General features: G+C 39.5%; 1 protein-coding gene across 1 annotated transcript in view; it reads right to left on the bottom strand.

Annotated features, from left to right (window-relative positions):
- Positions 1 to 19,495, bottom strand: part of LOC112403953 (NXPE family member 2-like) — a 50,996-nt gene extending 31,501 nt beyond the window's left edge. The window contains 1 exon segment of the mRNA XM_024751698.1: positions 19,367 to 19,495. Coding sequence (XP_024607466.1) covers positions 19,367 to 19,495 — 129 coding nt within the window.
- Positions 19,496 to 24,604: the final 5,109 nt, after the last annotated feature.

The raw sequence follows: 24,604 nt of genomic DNA, 5'->3' as shown, positions 1-24,604 counted from the left end.
TGGTTTTTTTTTTTTTTTTTTTTTTTTTGCGGTACGCGGGCCTCCCACCGTTGTGGCCTCTCCCGTTGCGGAGCACAGGCTCCGGACACGCAGGCTCAGCGGCCATGGCTCACGGGCCCAGCCGCTCCACGGCATGTGGGATCTTCCCGGACCTGGGCACGAACCCCGTCCCCCGCATCGGCAGGCGGACTCTCAACCACTGCGCCACCAGGGAAGCCCTGTAGTGTGTGCTTTGTAAACACTTTCCCTTGGTCTAAACAACTGCATCCATTAAGCACTCCAACAATGATGATTTAAATTAAATCTCAGGGGACTTCCCTGACTGTCCAGTGGTTACGACAACTCCGCGCTTCCACTGCAGGGGGCGCGTGTTGGATCCCTGGTCAGGACACTAAGATCCCTCATACGGCGGGGTGGGGCGCAGCCGTGGCATGAATGAATGAATGAATGAATAAAATCAATCTCAGGCCATAAGAGGAGGAGCCATAGGTCTAAATCTCACTGCACCCTGCATCTGTAACAGGATAGGAGAGAGTCCAAAAGAGCAAATTCTATGGAAGTGGGGAATCATTGTCACTAACAGTGGTAAAGTAGTCACAATGCAGCCACCTACCAGGTGGCCTGTTACCACCATATTATATCAGCCATGCTCAATTTGCATTGCTCTGCATGGAGATAGCTATAGAGATAGAGATACCTAGGTAGAGATATGTATATAGATATACATATATATATAGATATGCATATGTATATTTCACATATATGATATATGTATGTACATATAACATTTGTTTGTTTGCATCTGTACCAATCTGTCCAGGCACGTATCCATATAACTGTATGGATATCAGGGCTGTGATCACAGCATGCAGAAGGTTGGCACAGAGATACAGTAGATAATTTCTAAAGGAATGTATTGAAAGAAAAGAGATATAGACCCCGGCAGTCCTTCCCCACACCTCATAAGGCATGTTTCTCTCTACTGCCTTGTACTACTGTATTGTGACAATGATAACAGTGGGTCCAGTATCCTTAAACTAAACCCTAAAAACCTTCTCTCTTGTGTAGAACTAAGTGAAAATACTTGGCTCCCTAAATCTTTGATGATAAATGTGTGCTCTGAGCCACAGCATAATAACCATAGTCCCATAGATAATAGCATAGTAGACAGACACATGCTTTGTACCCCTAAAATACATAATTAACTCATTTTGTTTTCATAAGACTTGCTGAGCTAGTCAGGACAAATACTACCACGTCAGTGTAACAAAGAGCCTGGGATATGGAGAAGGGCTACAAAAGTGGCCTGAGGTCACCGTGTCAGCAATTGAGCTGAGGCTAGAGCTTCCTTGACTTGTGAGGGCATGCAGCCCACAGGAATGGGCATGGTGGTTTCAGGGTATGGCTCTGCATCCTGGAGACTCATTTGAGAAGAAATAAATGTAGTGAAGGAAAGCTGATTTTTGGTTGACATAACAGTCTTGGCTTTTACTTCTCAAATTAAAAATTATTGCCCAAAGGCGTGGGTAGTATGAGGCCACACTTGCGGGAAAGAGGGTACTTAGGTACTCCAAGAGTACATTTTCCAATAGTGTTAATTTTACTCAATGATTTGGTGTGTGTGTGGTGGGGGGGTGATTAAAGCCATTTAATTGGTAAATAACTTAGACAACTTTGTCAATTTAAACTGCAGCATACCCCTTGGGAAATGCAACATTGGCATAAAGTTTTTTTAAGATAAAAGAAAAGATGGCCAAGGACTCTTAATCCCTTAGCAGGGTCTTTTTTAGCCACATGCATAGGCCCTGGGAGGTTAAAATCTATTCTAGTCTGCTTTTGGAATACATTCACAGAGAAGTTTGAGCTAAACTCAGAGAACTTCCCCTGGCACACACTCAGGAAACTATGAGAAAGTGCTGCCAACACCCTTGTGGGAGAGGTTGCCTTGACTTCATGAACATAAACCTCCAGTCTGGGAACAGTGGGGGAAGGCAACGAACATTTGCTCTAGGCAGAACATTAAGAACCCACTCCTGATATTTCCATCCATTTGGACATATAAGACACCATATAAGACACCGTCTCCAATTACAGCATTCTTATAAGTAACAGTGAATTTGGGGGTGAGGCATTGTTCTCCACTTGCTTTTTTCTAATTCCTCAACTCATTCAGAACTCAGCCTACAAAAAAGATTTTATTAGTACCCCTTTTAAAAAACATGGATTTCCTGAGTACTGTGTGCTATCGATTACACGATGCTGGTAGTACATCGTCTAATTTAATTCTCATAAACTTGGAGAGTTAGAAAGCATCATCCCCAATACACAGATGGAGAAAGGGAGACTCAGAAAAGTAAAATAATTTGCTTATTCTTTCTTTTTTTTTTTTTTTTGCTTATTCTTGTATAAGTCCATGTCTAGGCCTGAGTCTAAGCTCAGAGGAGAGGAATATAAACCATGACCATGGACCAAATCTGATCTGTGACCTGTTTTTGTAAATAAAGTGTTTCTTGGAAGACAGCCATGCCCATTTGCTTACATATTGTCTAGGGCTGCTTTTTCCCTGAAACAAGAGATTTGAGTAATTGTGACAGAGATCATACGACCCAAAAGGCTGAAATTTTTACTATCTGACCCTTGACAAAAAATTTGCCTATGAACCCCAGTCTAAGCAATCGAATAACTTATTAGATTAGTAAAAATGAAAAAGTGTGGAGGCTACAGGAAGAAAAGGAGGATGTACTCACTAACGGGAGTAGTGAAGTGGCAGAGAAATTATGGCTAATGACGAGCTGTTATTACAGTGGTGTAAAGAGGAAGATCACTGGATTGAAAAGACAAGAAACTATGAGGATTTAGATGTCAGAGGTGTCATCCATGTGACTTTTAAAAACACACAGAATCAGAGCAGGATTTGGGGTGGGAAAGAGGGTCATGAACTCAATACTAAAATCTTTTACAATGTAAGGGAAAGATTGATAGATGGCAAATAAAAAAGAGTGGTGATGGGTATTAGCAGAAGAGAATGATCCTCAAAAAGAGGAGGAACTCTACAGAAGAAGGTGGAGATTTAATTATTTGAAAGCAGCTCTGTTGATGGCAACCCTCATTGTCCGCTGGATCCTTGCCACTTATATTGAAATACCTGATACTCAGTACCCACGTTAGGCCATCAGAGGTCATAGTGACCTACTAGCTGACATGTCCTTTGGTATCACTAACAAATTTCTAGGCATTTTTATTTAAACTGTTGTTAAAAGTTGCTTCCATGTCTTGACTATTCTAAACAGTGCTGCAATGAACGATGAGCATTGAAGCATTATTTACAATAGTCAAGACATGGAAACAACCTAAATGTCCATTGACAGAGGAATGGATAAAGAAGATATGGTATATATATACAATGTAATATCACTCAGCTATAAAAATGAATGAAATAGGGCTTCCCTGGTGGCGCAGTGTTTGAGAGTCCGCCTGCCGATGCAGGGGACACGGGTTCGTGCCCCGGTCCGGGAGGATCCCACGTGCCCCGGAGCGGCTGCACATGAGCCATGGCTGCTGAGCCTGCGTGTCCAGAGCCTGTGCTCCGCAACGGGAGAGGCCACAGCAGTGAGAGGCCGTGTACCACAAAAAAAAAAAAAAAAAAAAAAGAATGAAATAATGCCATTTGCAGCAATATGGATGGACTTAGAGATTATCATACTAAATGAAGTAAGTCAGACAGAGAAAGACAAATATCATATGATATTACTCATATGTGGAACATAATTTTTTAAATGATACAAATGAACTTATTTACAAAACAGAAACAGACTTACAGATATCAAAAACAAACTTCTGGTTACCAAAGGGGAAACGTGGTGGGGAGGGATAAATCAGGAGCAAGGGATGAACAAGCACACACTGCTGTGTACAAGATAGATAACTAACAAGGACATACTGTATAGCACAGGGAACTCTACTCAATATTCTGTGATAATCTATAAGGGAAAAGAATCTTAAAAAATGAATAAATGTATATTTATAACTGAATCACTTTATTGTACACCTGAAACTAACACATTGTAAATCAATTATACACTCATAAAATTAAAATTTTAACAATAACAACAAAAAGGCATTTACCAAGCATCACAGCATCTGCTGCTCCACCTGCACAAACTTCAGTGAGAATCTGCAAGCAAATAAAAAAGCATGTGTCTGGCCAAAAAAAAATTGTTGTTAAAGGGAACGTATAGGAAGGAGACCTTTGAGATGGCATTTGAGAATCTCCCCATTTCCAAATGCTATTGTCGCATACAGCTTTCCACATAAAATATTCACATAACACTAGGAGAAAATAACAAAGCAGTGCCAAAATGTGGATTCTGCGCCCTTGGCTCCTACCATCAGCATTTATGTGAACCCCTTCTCTGCACCAACCTCATGGTGGACTGGCTTAAACTCTAACTTTAGAAAGACTACAAGTAATTGTATTTAATGGATTTTGGGGTTGTTCAGGTATAAACAAAACCAAGAATGGTTTTCATTCTATGCTTCATGTTTAGTACCCTTCAACCCCAAACAGAGTGCACTGATTTTCCCTCAATATGTTTCTAGTATGTGATGCATTCCAGTATTTGAACATATATCCCACATAACTGTATTTAGTTTTAACAGCTTTATTAAGCTATAATATCCATACCATAAAACCCATTCACTGACTTTTAATAAATTTACCTAATTATGAAACAATTACCTAAAATCAATTTTAGAACATTTTTATCATCCCCAAAAGATCCCTTGTCTCCATATTCAGTCCCTTCTTATTCCCACCTCCAACTTCAGGTGACCATTAATCTGCTTTCAGTCACTTGGTCTTTTCTGGACATTTCATATAAATGTAATCATTCAATATATGGTCTTTTATGTCAGGCTTTTTTTTTTTTTTTTTTTGCTTAGCATAAGATTTTGGAGGTTTTTTCTATGTGGTAGCATGAATCAGTACTTCATTCATTTTTATTTCTGGACAATATACCACTGTCTGGATAGACCACATTTTATTTATCCATTCATCAGTTTATGGACATTCAAGTTGTTTCCCCTTTGGGGCTCTTATGAAATAATGCTGCTGTAAACATTTATGTAAAAGTTTTTGTGTGGACATATGTTTTCATTTTTCTTGGTATATACCAGAAGTGGAATTTCTGGGTATATGGTTACTCTGTGTTTAACATTTGGAGGAACTGTCAGGAAATGCACCACTTTATAGTCTCACTAGCAATGGATGAGGATCCCAATTTCTCCACATCTTCACGAACCCTTGGTATTATCTATCTTTTTCATTATAGCCATTCTAGTGTATCTGAAGTGGTATCTCACTGTCATTTTAATTTGCATTTCCCTCATGACTAATGCTGTTGAGCATCTTTTCATGCGCTGATTGTTTTTTTATGTATCTTCTTTGGAGAAATGTTTATTCATATCTATTGTCTATTTTTTAATTAGGTCACTTGTCTTTTTATTATTGAATTGTAAAAGTTCTTTATCTATTCTATGTACAAGCCCCTGATTGTCTATATGATTTGCAAATGTTTTCTCCCATTCTGTAGATTATCTTTTCATTTTTAAATAGTGTCCTTTGAAACACAAAACATTTTAATTTCAATGAATTTGAATGTATCTTCTTTTTTCTTTTGTTACTTGTACTTTTGGTCAAATCTAAGAAGGCTTTGTCTAACCTAAGGTCACAAAAATTTAATCATATATTTTCTTTTTTTATTATTGAACTATAGTTGATTTACAATGTTGTGTTTGTTTCAGGTGTACAAAAGAATGATTCATATATATGTATTTCTTTGCAGATTCTTTTCAATTATATGTTTTCTTTTTAAGAGGTTTGTAGATTTGTTGTAACATGTAGGTCTATAATCCATTTTGAGTTAATCTTTGTATATGGTGTGAGGAAGTGTTCCAACTTCATTGTTTTGCAAGTGGATATCCAGTTGTCCCAGCATCATTTGTCAAATAGACTATTCAAACAATTCTTTCCCCACTGAATTGTCTCAGCACTCTTGCCAAAAAGCAATTGATTATATTTGTAAGCGTTTATTTCTGAACTTTGAATTCATTCCATTGATCTATGAGTTTACTCTTATACCAATACCACACAGGCTTGATTACTGTTACTTTTCAGAACGATTCAAACTGGGAAGTATGGATTATCTGAAGTTATTCTTATTCAAAATTGTTTTGGCTATTCTGGGTCCCTTGCATTTTCATATGAATTGTAGGATCAGCTTGTTAATTTCTGCAAAAAAGCTATTTGATAGCAATTGTGTTGAATCTGCAGATCAATTTGGAAAGAACTGTCATCCTAACAATATTAAGTCCTCGGATCCATGAACATAGGATGTCTTTCCATTTTTTTTTTTAGGAGTTATATAATTACTTGCAACAATGTTTTGTAGTTTTCAGAATATAAGAATTTCACTTATTTTATTAAATTGATTCTTAAGTATTCTTTTGATGCTACTGTAAATAGAATTGTTTTGTTAATTTCATTTTCAAATTTTTCATTGATAATTTATAGAAATACTATTGGTTTGGGCATATTGAACTTATACTCTGCAACTTTGCTGAACTCATTTATTTTTTCTAATAGTTTTTAGTGAATTGCTTAGGATTTTCTATATGAAGTGTCATATCACCTGCAAATAGAGATTGTTTTACTTCTTCCTTTCCAATCTGAATGTCTCTTATTTTTCCTTGCCTAATTGCCCTGCATAGAACCTCCAGTACGATGCTGAATAACAGTGTTGAAAGCATGTATCTTTTCCTTTTTCTTTATCTTAGGGGAAGCTTTCAATCTTAAACCACTAATTACAGTCATCCCTCAGTATCAGTATTGGTTTCAGCACCCCCTCATCCCCCACTTCCCATGAATACCAAAATCCACAGATGCTCAAGTCTTGTACAGTCAGCCCTCCATATCTGCAAATGTAAACCCATGGCCACCTGTATGACATTAGATAGATGATAGATAGATAGATAGATAGATAGATAGATAGATAGATAGATATGCTTGTTTTATGGCATAGTACCTGTTCTTTCCTGGAAAATACTACCCATGCTCTTGATAAGTATGTGTGATTTCCTTTGTTGGTTGAAACATTCTATAGATATCTGTGAGGTCTAGTTGGTTTATAACATTGAAGTCTTATATTTCCTTGTCAGTCTTCTGCCTAGTTGTTCTAACCATTGTTAAAGTGGGATATTGAAGTCTCCCTTATTGTTGAATTGTCTATTTCTCCCTTTAATTCTGTCAGTTATTGTTCCATGTATTTTGGAGCTCTATTATTAGATGCATGTATTTTTCTAATTGCTATATATGCATGATGGATTGACCCTTTTATCATTAGAAAATGTTCCTATTTATCTCCATTAACATTATTTGTTTTAAAATCTATTTTGTCTAGTATTGGTATAGCAACTCTAGCTTTCTTATCACTGCTATATGAATGATATGTCTTTTGCCATCATTTTACTTTCATTCTGTTTGAATCATTAAGTGTAGTGTAGCTACTTTGTCAGCACATATTTGGTTGTTGTCTTATTAACCAATCTGGCAGTCTCTGTCTTTTGATTGGACTGATTAATCCACTCACATTTAATGTTATCATTGAGATAGTTGCTTTTTTGTTTTGTTTTGTTTTCAGTGTGTCCCATATCTTTTTGTTCCTCTGTTCCTTCTTTACTGCTTTGTTTGTATTAAATGAATATTTTCTAGTATAACTCTTAATTCTCTTGATGGTATCTTGACTATATAAAAATTTTAATTGTTGTTCTAGCAATTACCATATACAGTAGATTCTCAATATTCATGGTAGTTAAGTTCTATAGTCACCTTTTACGTGTGTGTATCAATTCAAATTATTCTCTGGGTCACCTACTTTTAGCCTGAAGAATTCCCCTTAGCAATGAATTCTCTCCATTTTTGTTCATCTGGGAAAGTCTTTTTTTTTCTCAACCTTGATTTGTGAAAAATAGTTTTGCTGGATAAAAGTCTTGGTTGATGAGTTTTGGGGTTTTTTTTTCTCTTCCTCTTAGCACTTTAAATATTTATCCTACTGTCTTCTGGATCCATTGTTTCTAGTGAGAAGTTGACTGTTAATCTTACTGTGGCTTCCTTGCACATGACTAGTCATTTTTCTTTTTCTTTTTTTCCTTCCAGTTTTATTGATGTAATTGATGTACAGCATTGTTTAAGTTTAAGGTGAACAGCATAATGATTTGACTTACATACATCATGAAATGATTACCACAAAAAGTTTAGTGAACATCCACCATCTCATATAGATACAAAATTAAAGAAATGTAAAAAATAAAATATTTTTCCTGTGATGAGAACTCTTAGGATTTACTCTCTTAACAACTTTCATATATAATGAACAGCAGTGTTAATTATATTTATCATGTTGTACATTACATCCCTAGCATTAATTTATTTTTTGACTGGGAGTTTGTACCTTTTGACTGCCTTCATCCAGTTCACTCTCCACCCCCCACCACCACCGCCGATTCTGGTAAGCACAAATCTGATCTCTTCTGCTATGACTTTGTTTTTGAAGTATAATTGACCTAAAACACTATGTTAGTTACTGTTGCACAGCACAATGATTCAATATTTCTATACATATCAAAATTATCACCATGACAGGTCTAGTTACAAATTGTCACCATAAAAATATATTACATAGCTATTGACTATATTCCCCACACTGTACATTTCATACTCATGACTCATCTATTTTGCAACTGGAAGTTTGTACCTCTTAATCTCCTTCACTTATTTCTTTTTTTTTTAAACATCTTTATTGGAGTATAATTGCTTTACAATGGGTGTCAGCCTCTGCTTCATAACAAAGTGAATCAGTCACACATATACATATGTCCCCATATCTCTGCCCTCCTGCATCTCCCTCCCTCCCAACCTCCCTATCCCACCTCTCTAGGTGGTCACAAAGCACCAAGCTGATCTCCCTGTGCTATGTGGCTGCCTCCCACTAGCTATCTATTTTAAGTTTTGTAGTGTATATATGTCCAAGCCACTCTCTCACTTTGTCCCAGCTTACCCTTCCCCCTCCCTGTATCCTCAAGTCCATTCTCTCGTAGGTCTGCATCTTTATTCCCATCTTGCCCCTAGGTTCTTCTGACCATGATTTTTTTCTTTTATTTTTAATTTTTATTTTTTGTTTTGTTTTTGTTTTTGTTTTTTGTGGTATGCAGGCCTCTCACTGTTGTGGCCTCTCCAATTGAGGAACACAGGCTCCGGACATGCAGGCTCAGCGGCCATCGCTCATGGGCCCAGCTGCTCCGTGGCATGTGGGATCTTCCCAGACCGGGGCATGAATCCATGTCCCCTGCATCGGCAGGCGGACTCCCAACCACTATGCCACCAGGGAAGCCCTCTGTTTTTTTAGATTCCATATATATGTGATAGCATACAGTATAAATTTAAGAAAATTGAAATCATATCAAGTATCTTTTCCAACCACAACACTATGAGACTAGATATCTATTACAGGAAAAAAATCTGTAAAAAATACAAACACATGGAGGCTAAACAGCACACTACTTAATAACTAAGAGATCACTGAAGAAATCAAAGAGGAAATAAAAAAATACCTAGAAACAAATGACAATGAGAATACAATGGCCCAAAACCTATGAGATGCAGCAAAAGCAGTTCTAAAAGGGAAGTTTATAGCAATACAATCCTACCTTAAGAAACGGGCTTCCCTGGTGGCGCAGTGGTTGAGAGTCCGCCTGCCGATGCAGGGGACACGGGTTCGTGTCCTGGTCCGGGAAGATCCCACGTGCTACAGAGCGGCTGGGCCCGTGAGCCATGGCTGCTGAGCCTGCACGTCCAGAGCCTGTGCTCCGCAACGGGAGATGCCACAACAGTGAGATACCCGCATACGACAAAAAAAAAAAAAAAAAAAAAAAAAAAAAGAAAGAAAAAGAAATAAGAAACACCTCAAGTAAACAACCTAACCTTACTCCTAAAGCAATTAGAGAAAGAGGAACAAGAAAACCCCAAAGTTAGCAGAAGGAAAGAAATCATAAAGATCAGATCAGAAATAAATGAAAAAGAAATGAAGGGAACGATAGCAAAGATCAATAAAACTAAAAGCTGGTTCTTTGAGAAGATAAACAAACTTGATTAACCATTAGCCAGACTTATCAAGAAGAAAAGGGAGAGGACTCAAATTAATAGAATTAGAAATGAAAAAGTTGAAGTAGCAACTGACACTGCAGAAATACAAAGGATCATGAGAGATTACTACAAGCAACTATATGCTAATAAAATGGACAACCTGGAAGAAATGGAAAAATTCTTAGAAATGCACAACCTTCTGAGGCTGAACCAGGAAGAAATAGAAAATATGAACAGACCAATCACAAGCACTGAAATTGAGACTGTGATTAAAAATCTTCCACCTTTTTCTTTTCATTTTTATCTTTGTGATTTACAGATTTTCACTTTGTTTTTCAGCACTTTCACTGATATGTCTGGATGTGGATCTCTATACTATCCTAGTTGGAGTTGGTTGAGCATTTTGCATGTGTAGGTTAGTGTTTTTCATTAAATTTGAGAAATTTTCAATGATTATTTCTTCAAATACTTTTTCTACTCTTTTCTCTCTCTCTCCTTTCCTATTGCTCTCCCAGGATGTGTATGTCAGTGTGCTTAAACTGTGCCACATGTCTATGAGGATCTATCTATCTATTTTTCTCATGATATTTCTCCCTATTCCTCTATTATAATAGAAACTCTATTATCTCTATTATCTTCAAATATAGTAATTTGCCAATTCAAATATACTATTGAGTTTTTCTTTTCAAGTCTACTATTGTATTTTTCAACTCTAAAATTTCTATTTTGCTATTTGTTTCTTTATTTTTTAATAATTTCTCTTTATTGATGATCTCTTTGATGAGATATTGTCATAATACCTTTCTTTAACATCTTTAAGCAGAATTTCCTTCAGTTCTTTGAATATACCGGCATACCTCATTTATTGCACTTCACTTTTTGCATTTTGTAGATATTGTGCTTTTTACAAATTGAAGGTTTGTGGCAACTCTGCATCAAGCAAGTTTATCATGGGAAAAGGTCAAAATATCAACATTAACAGGAGTTTGGAAGAAGTTGATTCCAACCCAAATGAATGACTTTGGGGGGTTCAAGACTTCAATGGAGGAAGCAACTGCAGATGTGGTAGAAATAGCAAGAGAACTAGATTTAGAAGTGGAGCCTGAAGATGTGACTGAATTGCTATAATCTCATGATAATACTTCCACAGATGAAGAGTTGCTTCCTATAGGCCAGCAAAGAAAGTGGTTACCTGAGATGGAATCCACTTCTGGTGAAGATGCTTGAAGATTGTTGAAATAACAGCAAAAGGTTTAGAATATTACATAAACTTAGTTGATAAAGCAGCAGCAAAGTTTGAGAGGATTGACTCCAATTTTGAAAGAAGTTCCACTGTTGGTAAAATTCTACCAAACAACATTGCATGGTACAGAGAAATCGTACATGAAAGGAAGAGTCAATTAATGTGACAAACATTACTGTTGTCTTATTTTAAGTTGCAACAGCCATTTCAAGCTTCAGCAACCCTGCTTGGTCAATATCTATCAAGGCAAGACCCCTCACCAGCAGAAAGATTATGACTCGCTGAAGACTTAGTTGATGGTTAGCATTTTTTAACAATAAAGTGTTTTTAAACTAAGGTATGTACATATTTTAGACATAATGCTATTGCACCCCTAATAGATTTTGGTATGGTGTAAACATAATCTTTATGTGCCCTGGGAAACCAAAAAAAAATCATTTGACTCACTTTATTGTGATATGCACTTTATTGCAGTGGTCTGGAACTAAACCCACAATATCTCCAAGGTATGTCTGTATTTATAATTGTTGTTTTGAAGTTTTTGCCTACTAGATCTGACACCTTGGTCCTCTCTAGGGCAATTTCTGTTGTTTGCTTTTATTTTTTTTTCCTGTTTTGGGGTCATAATTTCCTGTTTCCTTGCATGTCTCTTTTTTGTTGGTGTTGTTGAAAACTGAAAAATTCAGATAATATATTGTAGTAACTGTATACACTGATCTCCCCATCTGGAGCTGGATGTTGTTGTTGTTTGCTTGTTTATTGTTTAGTTTTTTGCTTGACTATTTTAGTAAAGTCTATTTCTCCTGGAGTATGCAGCCTTTAGTGTTACTCCTCAGAAGGTGTAACCTTGGGCGTGCACACAATCACCCTGAGTTGACCGTGGTTTTATCAAGGCTCTCTTTGACCATCTTTTATCCTGATCTCTCTGTTAAGCTGTCTGCATCTATTGGTATAACATCCAGCTGTTAGGTTCCAGTAATTGCTGACTGATTGCTCCATTATTTTTGACCAATCCAATTAAATGTGGGCCACTTTGCATGGGCAATCTTTGAGATGAGTTGTTGAGGTTTGTTCCAACTCCAGAGGGCTCTTAGCTTCCTCTTTCTGTGGGTTCTCTCTGGCAAACTAGTCAGTCTGTGGTTTAGCTTGCTGCTCTCAAGTAACTACCAGCCTCCTCTTAATTGCCTACCTCCAATATCTCCACTGGTTTTTGAGAGTGGCCTAAGGCTTGAACTTCCCAAATAAAGTCAGTTCTCTCAGGGAGACTTTTGAAGCATTCTGTTCTATGTCCTGCCTTTCCAAAACCTCTGCAATTGCTCCAGAACTGAGGCAGGGACAGTGGTCCACTTTTCTCAGAGTGACATGCTAGCTCTGCACACAGATCCTCTCAGCTTGTCTCCCCCAGCACGTAAGCTGGATGGGGGTGATTTGGGCCCAGGATTATTACTCTACCACACCTGGAACAGAATTTGTGCCCTACAAGTAGAGGCTAGGAGGAGGAAGAGAGTCCTCAATTTCTCAGTCATTCTTGCCTGGAATAGAACTTCTACAACATGGAGCTGGAGGGGGTGAGAAATGCTGGTGGCTTGACCTTTCTGGGGAATATACCCTCTACTGGAAACTGGGGAAAGGGGAAGCCCTGTGTTCTTGGTTGCACCCACCAGAATGGAATTTCTGTCATCCTGAACTAGGTGTGGGGGGGGAATGGGTGGAGGAAGGGAGCGTTTCATTTCTCAAATGCCATAAACTGTTGCTGTTCTAACCAAGATTTAGTAGATTTTCTTTTTAAATTGTTTATTCATTTACTGTATTCCCTTAGGATAACTTTCAGAGACTTTAAATCTTTGCTTTATAATTTTCACCAGTTATGGTTGTTTCACTGGGAGGAGGGTCCATGTTGCTCTCAAATGACTATTTCAGCAGTTGTCTCTGGATTGTTACTGTTTCCAAAATCATCCCTGAGGGTAGGGTTTTTCTGTGGATCTCTAAATCAGCTCAGCCCCCTCCAGCTGCCATTCCTCATGGCTACTACTCCGTGGAGCTGGGAGTAAAATGAGAGCATCCCTAAGTTAAAATGTCAGAGATTCCACTCTTATTATCAAGATTCAGTAGTTTTTTTCTTAAATAAATACGTCTTTATTTGCTGTATGCATTTGGTTAACTTCTGAGTTCTGAAATAGTTGTTTTTGATAATATTGGCCGGTAGGTTTTGGGGGGAAGGATTTTCCAAGGTTCTAATTCTACTAATCCAAAAGTCATGTCCTACTAGTCTGATTTTATATTTATAGTGTCCATTAAAAGATGAACAAACATTGATGTTTTGTAAAGAAAAATATAAGGACAAGTCACAGTCCCTATCCACTCCCATTATCTTCCTATCCTGTTCCTTTCCTCACTTGCCCTACATGTCTGACCAGGTTCTAAATTACCTTGTGCTCATTCTTGCCTTCATGGCTTTGTTCTTTCTTTTCCTTCTGTCTGGGGTACCCTTCACTCTCTTTCACCTGGTTACTCCCTACCTGTATCAGTCAGGGCCCATTCAAGAAAACAGAAACCATACACTAGATATTTCAACAGAGAGAAGTTATTAGAGAATGAGTTAAACAGATATTGATGGATTCAAAAAGCCAGAGGGGAAGAACAGTGAGATACATGAGACAGTAACTGCAGGAAACAGCCACCACTCCAGGGCTGGGGAAACATAGGAAAGAGGTGAGGTTATCAAAACCCATAAGCTACAAAGAGGGTCCCAGTCAAGTAGGGCTCAAGAAACTAAGAAGGGGACATTCCCTTATAGATGTTGAAAGTCAGAGGAGAGAGCAATAAGGGTAGTTCCTGAAGAGCCCAAAGAAACTAGATGTCATTGCCGGGATGAAAGGCTATTTATTGGTCTTCACTGGCAGGAACAGAGAGCAGACAGGAAGGAACAGTCCCTTGTCTTCTTTCAGTCTTCAAGCCTTTCTCTAGTGCCCCTTAATGGCAAACCCTAGTAGGAACCCAGCTGAGGTTTGCAAAATCCCAGCCCCAGCATCACAAGGCAGAATATAGAAAGGTGGTTTTAAGCTGAGGAGCAATATTTTAATAATAGGCACACTCTCCATCTGCCTAAATTTAGCTCAAAGTCATTGCTAAGAACTCTTCCTCGACCTCCTTCCCCCTAGTCAAGGCTGGTGCCTGTTCTTTGTGTACCCATAGGACACCAACCTCACTTTTATCATAGCGCTTATCACAATGTGTGTGTTTGCCTCTTTCTGCGTATGACCTAAAGTCAAGAACTGTGTCTTTCATTCCCATGTCCTCTGTATATTAGTTATCCACTGCTGTGTAACTTAGTGGCTTCAAAGGATAAACATGTATTAACCTCCGTTTGTGTGGTCAAGATTTCAGGAGTGACTTAGTGGAGGGGTTCTAGCTTGGGGTCTCTCATGAGGTTGCTGTCAAGATGGCAGCTGGAGATGCAATCATCATCTGAAGGCTTTGGGGGGCAGAAGATCTACTTCTAAGATGACTTACTCACATGGCTGCTGTCAGGAGGTCTCGGTTCCTCACTGTCTGTTAGCAAGAGGGCTCGGTTCCTCACCATGTGAATGTCTCCAGAGACTGGGTGAGTGTCCTCATGACATGGCAGCTGGCTCCCCACAAAGTAAGAAAGCAAGGCAGAAATCACAATGCCTTTTAGGATCTAATCACACTATCACTTCCATCAAATTATATTTGTTACAAAGCAAGTCAAGTCCATCCCCATTCAAGAGGTGCAGAATAAGGAAGGCTCCCCTTTTTAAAAAAAAATTTTTTATTGGAGTATAATTGCGTTACACTGCTGTGTCAGTTTCTGCTGTGGCATGGCCAAAAACAAAAAAAGAGAGAGAGAGAGAGAAATTTGTCTAGTTGTTAATTATAATTAGGTTAATAAAGAAACACTTCCTCTTTTTACCTTCACTCTGCAACTCTGTTTCTCAGTCTCCTGACTTATAAAGTGAAAAGAATGAATTAGAAAAATCCAGAAAGATTCCTTCTAATTCTAGAAGATCAAAACCAACTGCATTACTCTCTGTCAATCAGAATCTGGATCTTCATGAAAATACCTGTGGATACTTAGATAACTCACTGGCCCATATGGCTCTCATTACACAAGTAGAACAGCAGCCAGCATATAGTAGATGCTCAATAAAATCTTGTTGAATGAATGAAAGAATGAATAGTGTTATGGGCTGAATGTGTGTGTCCCCTTCCCCCAAATTCACACGTTGAAATTCTAACCCCCAATGTGAAGGTATTAGGAGATGGGGCCTTTGAGAGGTGATTAGTCCATGAAAGTAGAATCCTCATGATGGGATGAGTGCCCTCATGAAAGGGACCCCAGAGAACTCCCTTGCCTTCTTTCTGCCACATGAGGACTTAGCAAGAAGCCAGCAGTCTGCAGCCCAGCAGAGGGCTCTCACCAGAACCCAACCATGATGGCACTCTGATAGCAGACTTTCAGCCTCCAGAACTGCAAAAATAAATTTATGTTGTTTAAAAGCTGCCCAATCTATGGTAATTTGTTATAGCAGCTCAAAAGAACTAAGGAAATAGGTACATAATTTAGAGGTGGGGAGCTTAGGTGTTCTTTAATGTTTGTCAATTGAAAAAAAATGCACAACATGAGAACTGTGAGTTAAATTTTATTTGGGGCAAAATGAGGACTGTAACCTGGGAGACAGACTCTCGGATAGCTCTGAGGAACTGCTCCGAAGACGTACTGGAGGGAGTGAACACACCTCGGTAGAATGTTGCTTCTAGTCACGAGAAGCAGATGTCTCCATTAATGACTCTAGTGCTCTTCTAGTTATGAGAAGATGCAAAAACTTGGGCTCATAAATTCTTCTCCTGAAAAATATCTATCTGAAAGCCTGTTCTGCCAGCTTTTCCCAGAGCACAGAATGCCTCATTCTTGATCTCTTCCCTGAACTCCTTTTAGGGTGTGTTAAAGGTCAGCAACTGCAGCGGCTAATGACTTCATCCTTGTAGACGCAGATGGTGAGTGACAATTTTTAGTTGCCATGTTCAATGCTGTGTTTGTGTGTCTGAGGCATGTACGTATGGGTGTGTTCTGTGCCCACCTAATGCTGGATGCTTTTCGGCGAGTGCTGCTTTCAGTTGGTCTAATTGGGAGCAGTACTTGCTGGAATTAATCATTTGGTTTTCTGGAAGGAGCTCATAATAGAGGACTCCCTTCCAATCCCACCATCTATACAACATCACCTTCTTTGGATGAAGACCAGCCTTTGGTGTGGTTGGTGGTGGTTCATTTCGCTTGCCCCATGATCTCTTCCATTCCACACTGTTGTACAGTATCCACTTTTCATCGCCCATCACAATTTGTTTTAAAAATGGAACCCTGGGGCTTCCCTGGTGGCGCAGTGGTTGAGAGTCCGCCTGCCGATGCAGGGGACGCGGATTTGTGCCCTGGTCTGGGAGGATCCCACATGCCGCGGAGTGGCGGGGCCCATGAGCCATGGCCATGACTGGGCCTGCGCGTCCGAAGCCTGTGCTCCGCAACGGGAGGGGTCGCAGCAAGAAAATGGAACCCTTTCATTACGTTTCAGTAGAGAATCGCATGCGGAAGTATGGTCAGGAAGGTTTTTTTCGCTTAACTTACATGGAATCCAAACATCAAAGTGATGAATACAACCAAGATGGTGCAAATGATTTTCAGCACTTGATCTGGATATTTTGAGTATGTCAGCTATCTCCCGCGTGGTATAACGTTGATTGTTCTCAATTATTGTTTCAATTTGATCACTATCAACTTCACTGGTCTACCCAACCATGGAGCATCGTCCAGTGAGAAATCTCCAGGAGGAAACTTCGCAAACCACTTTTGACACGTTCAATCAGTCACAGCACCTTCTCCACACATTGCACAAATCTTTTTTTGCATTTTGGTTGCATTTTTACCTTTCTTGAAATAATAAAACATAATACACCGAAAATGTTCCTTTTTTTCTTCCATCTTCAATAATAAAATGGCTACCCCAAAATTCACCAATTTTGATGTCTTTTTTTTAATAGATGCTGATATAACAGTTGTCATATACAATCTAACAAAATTGTTTCAAATGAAGTTAAAGACAACTAAGTGCTACTAGAGCCATCTTACAGAAAAAACAATGAACATTTTAGCCCACCCAATACATTTTAGATTCATACACTGTGTATCACTCAGAAGTTTTTTCCTTTCTACTGCTGAGTAGTATTCCATTAGATGGATGTATCCCAGCATGTTTACACAATTGAAGGACATTTGAGTTATTTCCAGTTTTTTGGCAGTTGTGAATAAACCTTCTATATACATTCACATACAGGTTTTTGTGTGAACATCAGTTTTCATTTCTCTTGGGTGGTGATCATGCTGGGTAATATGATAAGTCTATTTTAACATTATAAAAAATTTCCAAACTGTTTTTCACAGTGTCTTCACCATTTTTGCATACTCCATCAGCAATGTATGAAAGTTTCAGTTGCTCCACATTCTTCTTAGTACTTGGTACTGTCAGGGTTTTTTTTTTTTAGGCATTCTAATAGATGTATATTATTATCTCATTATAATTTTAACTTTCATTTCCTAATGTCTGAAGATGTTGAGCATCTTTTTATATGTTCATTTGTCATCTGTATATCTTCTTTGGTGAAATGTTTAACATTTGCCCATTTTTAATTGGGTTGTTTATTATCTTATTATTGTGTTTTGGGAGACATATATACGTAAGTCCTGGTCCAAGTCCAAAGGCCAGGGAACCAGAAGCACTGATATCTAGGGGTAGGAAAATATAGGTGTCCTGGCTTAAGCAGAGACCAAATTCACTCTCCCTCCATTTTCTTGTTCCCTTCCAATTGTCATTGAATTAGATGATGCCCACTCACATTGGTTAGGGATGGGGGCAATCTTCTTCACTCTATCTACCTTGAGTCAGTATTCTCTTCTGGAAAGACCCTCACTGATACACCCAGAAATAATGTTCTACCAGCTATCTGGACATCCTTTAGCCCAGTTAAATTAACACATAAAATTAACCATTATAGCCATCAAAGACATACTTCATCTCTGTAACTTCCCCTGTCTGAATTCCAGTATCTGGGTTATATTATTGTATATTAGTCTGATACTATTGATTGCTTTCCTCTTTACCATGGATTATTTTTCCTCGCTCTTCCTGTGTTCATCTCATATTTTATTCATTGTCATAAACAAAGTTTAGAAGAGTATAGACTGAAACAAACAGTATTTGTGCATAGAAATGATACACCTCTTCTAGGCCATCAGAATGTGTTGGAGGCCAGGGTTGGGGATAGGGGTGGTTCACTCAATCTAGTCAGTAGCTGAGCTGGGTTTGGGCTTTTTGTCGCTATGTTGACCTTGGTTCAACATGAGCTTCAAATTTCTCTGGAGTTACTTTGTGCTTAGGGTGGGTATTGTTTCTATCGTGTTCCTATTTCACCCTTAGCTTCACCCTTCCCTGTCTATGTCTCCGAGTCTCTCTCCACGCCTTGCCCCTTCTCCTGTGGTCGACTGCAGTTGTCTCTCACTTGGCACTGCCCAGCCTGGTGGGGAGAAGAAATGGCACTCTCTGTTGCTCTGGCTCAGCCTCCATCTTAGGCAAGCCTTATGCCCCTGGATTGGGCAGGAGTTGGGGGGTGGCTTTCTCAGTGGTCCTGTCCCCCTCCCCACAGCATTAGGAAATCTCTAATGGCCTGAGTCCAGGAGTTCCCCCCCGCTCCCCCAGGAGTCTACAGTTTTCTTTCTTCTCCACTTCCCCAGCCAGAGTCAGTCTTCACGTGTGCTCTGGGAAGTGTTCACTGTTCCTCCCGCAGTGGCACAAGCTTTTGCTCTTAGGGAAGAAAGATGCAGGGGAGACTTGGTGCCTTTCCCATCAAGCAGTTACCTTTTCTTCCAGGCCTGTGCTACTGAGGGAGACTTCATCCAGCCTCCTGCCCTGATCCAAGTCTTCCTTGTGAGTGCTTGGTGGAGGCCCAAGGAGACGAGGTGGCAGGTAGGTGCAAAGTCTCTTCATGTCTTCACTCCTAGAAGCTCTCTATCCTTACACTAACCCATACTCAGCTTTTAGAAATTATTTTTTTTTAAATAAACTAAATTCTTCTTACCCATCTTCCCCTGCAGAAGTGAGTCAGTATTTGTGTCCCTTCTCTTCTTGGAAGTACTTTGCTTTTGTCAGATTTTTAAGTTAGATGGTTGGCCTGTGACCCCAGTTTCTGGTAGTTAAACAAAAGTTATCTTTTTGTAGATTGTCTGGATTTTTCCTGTGACTGTGGGAGTGATGATATTCCTGATGGCCAACTCCATCCTAGGCTGAAGTTGGAAGTCCTCCAGCATTTATTTCAAAGGGATAAAAAAAAAACAGTTTAGGGAGACAAAGATCCTCGGACAAAAGAAGAAAACTTTTTTTTTTAATTTTTATTTATTTCTGGCTGCGTTGGGTCTTCGTTGCTGCGCTCGGGCTTTCTCTAGTTGCACCGAGTGGGGGCTACTCTTTGTTGCGGTGTGAGGGCTTCTCATTGTAGTGGCTTCTCTTGTTGTGGAGCACAGGCTCTAGGGCACACGGGCTTCAGTAGTTGTGGCGCACAAGCTTAGTTGCTCCGCAGCATGTGGTATCTTGCTGGACAAGGGCTCAAGCCCATGTCCCCTGCATTGGCAGGCGGATTCTTAACCACTGCACCACCAGGGAAGTCCTGAAGAGAAAAACCTTAATTTAAAGAAAGCACATGTTCAATGAGCTGATTGGACATTGTCTACAACTAAAAGTAAGTAATTGTCTGTTATATTCCCTTTTGATTGAGGAAGATTATGGCATTAAATGAGACGAAGAAGTTTTGCTCAGAATGCAAATTTGCAACTGTAGGCTAATTTTTAACTGAAAATATCATATTTACCTAAATTAGTGGAAAATACACTAGAGTAAGTATAAGGACAGGGGTTCTTAATTTTTTGGGAGGGGGCATAGAACCCTTTCACAATCTATGAAACTTTTCTCAAAACAATATTAAGTGCATGAATTAAAATATGTAGGATTTAAAAGGAAATTAATTATACTGAATTATAGTTTTCAAAGTATTTTAAAATATGATATAGAAATATATGCCCTTCCAATTTACCACATTAAATAACAACGGTTTACAACAATTTCAAAGTAGTGGTGAGAGTAAATGCGATTTTGCGAAATCTGCAACAACTGTGACATGATATGAAATATTTGTGATTTTTAATGGCTTAAATATTAGATATTACTAATACTATTGAACTTTATTATCTACATACAAAAATTTTAAAATGGGGACTCTCAGTGAGATGTTAGTGAAAATAAAGATGCAACCTTTTTCCCATCTAAATTCACAGACTCCTCTGATTTCCATCTACGGATCTCCCATGGGGACCATTGGATTAAGAAACCTCTGTGCTAGAAACAGAGAGCTCTCAAAAGCAATCAGAGGTAGAGAGAGGAAAGTCAGAGAAGGCTTTAGGAAAACTCCAGGTGGAGATCACAGCATCTGCAAAAATATACACATGAGGATGAGTGCAGTACATTCAGAGAACTGAAAGTAATCCAGCATTTTAGGACACAACCCTATCACTACTACTAGTTACCATTTACTGAGGACTTTTTAGACGCCAAGTGCTGTATTAAGTATGTTATAAATTCTTTTCATGTAATTAAGTCCTCACAATATCTCTTTGAGGTAAACATATTTAATTCCCCTTTTAGAGATGAGGAAATTGGGATCCAGAGATTTTAAAAAACTTTCCGAAGATCAAGCAGCTTGTATATTGCAAAGCATGTATACAAACCTAGATCTATTTCATTCAAAGCTCATGAGGGGCTTTGGGTGTGTCTTCATCTGTGTAGGAGGGAAGCATTTCAGTCTGGAAATTCTCAGGCATGAAGAATCTTGAATGCCATACTAAGGAGAGTGATTGTACCCTGAAAGCCAGTGGGGTGTGGTCCCTTCTTTCCAGCTTCATCTCCTGCCTCTTCACATACACCTCAGCCACCTTGTACCACCACCATTACCAAACATAACTTGATTTTCCCATTTTATGCTTTGCCCATGATTTCCCCTCTGCCTGGAATGCCCTCCTTCCAGGTATGCCTTTGTCTCCTGGCTAACTAGGACTCACCTTTCAAGACTTCATGGGGAGTCTCACTCTAGTTCACAAATGTAGATACCATCCTTGTTTAGGAAAGCAGAATCCTAAGCTTTCTAGAGGCAGGTGAAAAAGAAACCAGGATAGGGGCCATTCTAAGCAGGAAAAGAGAATGCAATATTGAATAAGAGCAGCAAAGGGTAAAATATGTTTAAAGCTACTTTCTTGGTGAGGAAAAAAATGTGACAGCAAAAGAGGAATCAAGAGGAAAATTAGATGGTTTATTGTCTGCATAATAAGATTGCTGAGTTTACAGAGAAAATAAAAGTAACATATGCTGACCAAGAAGGCTACCCTTTCCTTGAACAAACCTGGAGTCAGCCCTACATAGTAAGTTTATATTCTTTGCTTAAGATTACTTTTGCATCTCTAATTTCCAACTGTTAAATCTTTTTTTTAAACATCTTTACTGGAGTATAATTGCTTTACAATGGTGTGTTAGTTTCTACTTTATAAAAAAGTGAATCAGTTATACATATATATATGTTCCCATACCTCTTCCCTCTTGTGTCTCCTTCCCTCCCACCCTCCCTATCCCACCCCTCCAGGCGATCACAAAGTACCGAGCTGATCTCCCTGAGCTATGCAGCTGCTTCCCACTAACTATCTACCTTACATTTTGTAGTGTATATATGTCCATGCCTCTCTCTCGCTTTGTCACAGCTTACCCTTCCCCCTCCCCATATCCTCAAGTCCATTCTCTAGTAGGTCTGTGTCTTTTTTTCTGTCTTACCCCAAGGTTCTTCATGACAGTTTTTTTTTCTTAAATTCAATATATATGTGTTAGCATACAGTATTTGTCTCTTTCTTTCTGACTTACTTCACTCTGTATGACAGACTCTAGGTCTATCCACCTCATTACAAATAGCTCAATTTCGTTTCTTTTTATGGCTGAGTAATATTCCATTGTATATATGTGCCACATCTTCTTATCCATTCATCCGATGACGGACACTTAGGTTGTTACCATCTCCGGGCTATTGTTAAGTAGAGCTGCAATGAATATTTTGGTACATGACATTTTTGTTCTTCTTTCTCTAATTGCTTTAGGTGCAAGGTTAGGTTGTTTATTCAAGATATTTCCTGTTTCTTAAGGTAGGATTGTATTGCTATAATCTTCCCTCTTAGAACTACTTTGCTGCATCCCATAGATTTTGGGCTGTCGTGTCTCCATTGTCATTTGTTTCTAGGTATTTTTTGATTTCCTCTTTGATTTCTTCAGTGATCACTTCGTTATTAAGTAGTGTATTATTTAGGCTCCGTGTGTTTGTATTTTTTACAGCTCTTTTCCTGTAATTGATATCTAGTCTCATAGCGTTGTGATTGGAAATGCCTATTTCCTCTTCATTTGTTAGGTCTGGTGGGTTTTTATCTTGCTCCTTCATCTGCTGTGTGTTTTTCTGTCTTCTCATTTTGCTTATCTTACTGTGTTTGAGGTCTCCTTTTTGCAGGCTGCAGGTTCATAGTTCCTGTTGTTTTTGATGTCTGTCCCCAGTGGCTAAGGTTGGTTCAGTGGGTTGTGTAGGCTTCCTGGTGGAGGCTACTAGTGCCTGTGTTCTGGTGGATGAGGCTGGATCTTGTCTTTCTGGTGGGCAGGTCCATGTCTGGTGGTGTGTTTGGGGGTGTCTGTGGACTTATTATGATTTTAGGCAGCCTTTCTAATAATGGGTGCGTTTGTGTTCCTGTCTTGCTAGTTGTTTGGCATAGGATGTCCAGCACTGTAGCTTGCTGGTCGTTGAGTGAAGGTGGGTGCTGGTGTTGAGGTGGAGATCTCTGGGAGATTTTCACCATTTAACATTATGAGGAGCTGGGAGGTCTCTTGTGGACCAGTGTCCTGAAGTTGGCTCTCCTCCCTCAGAGGCACAGCACTGACTCCTGGCTACAGCACCAAGAGCCTTTCATCCACACAGCTCAGAATAGAAGGGAGAAAAAGTAGAAAGAAAGAATTAGTAGAAGTAGAAAGAAAGAAAGAAGGAAAGAAAGAAGTGAGGGAGGGAGAGCCTAAGGAAGGAAGGAAGGAGGGCAAGAAGGAAAAAAAGAAAGAAGGAAAGAAAGAAGATCAAGTAAAATAAAATGAAGTAAGAAAATATTGTAAAGTTATTAAAATAAAAAATTATTATTAAGAAAAAATTAAAAAAAAAAAACAACGGACGGATAGAACCCTAGGACAAATGGTTGAAGCAAAGCTATACAGACAACATCTCACACAGAAGCATACACTCACAAAAAGAGGAAAAGTGGAAAAAATCATAAATCTTGCTCTCAAAGTCCACCTCCTCAATTTGGGATGATTCATTGTCTATTCAGGTATTCCACAGTTGCAGGGTACATCAAGTTGATTGTGGAGCTTTAATCTGCTGCTTCTGAGGCTGCTGGGAGAGATTTCCCTTTCTCTACTTTGTTCTCACAGCTCCCAGGGGCTCAGCTTTGGATTTGGCCCCGCCTCTGTGTGTAGGTCGCTGGAGGGCGTCTGTTCTTGGCTCAGACAGGACGGGGTTAAAGGAGCCGCTGATTCGGGGGCTCCGGCTCGCTCAGGCCGGCGGGAGGGAGGGGCATGGAGTGTGGGGCGAGCCTGCGGCGGCAGAGGCTGGCATTACATTGCACCAGCCTGAGGCACGCCGTGCATTCTCCCGGGGAAGTTGTCCCGGGATCCTGGGACCCTGGCAGTGGTGGGCTGGACAGGCTCCCCGGAAGTGGGGTGTGGATAGTAACCTGTGGTCGCACACAGGCTTCTTGGTGGTGGCAGCAGCAGCCTTAGTGTCTCATGCCTGTCTCTGGGGTCCGCACTTTTAGCCACAGCTCACGCCCGTCTCTGGAGCTCCTTTAAGCAGCGCTCTTAATCCCCTCTCCTCGCGCACCAGGAAACAAAGAGGGAAGAAAAAGTCTCTTGCCTCTTCAGCAGGTGCAGACTTTTCCCCGGACTCCCTCCCGGCCAGCAGTGGTGCATTAACCCCGCAGGCTG

Source organism: Neophocaena asiaeorientalis, unplaced genomic scaffold (assembly GCF_003031525.2).
Source record: "Neophocaena asiaeorientalis asiaeorientalis breed wild unplaced genomic scaffold, Neophocaena_asiaeorientalis_V1.1 scaffold479, whole genome shotgun sequence".
In the NCBI taxonomy this organism is placed as follows: domain Eukaryota; kingdom Metazoa; phylum Chordata; class Mammalia; order Artiodactyla; family Phocoenidae; genus Neophocaena; species Neophocaena asiaeorientalis.
The sequence above is the reverse complement of the archived record's forward strand: the minus strand, read 5'-3'. Positions and strand labels throughout refer to the sequence as shown.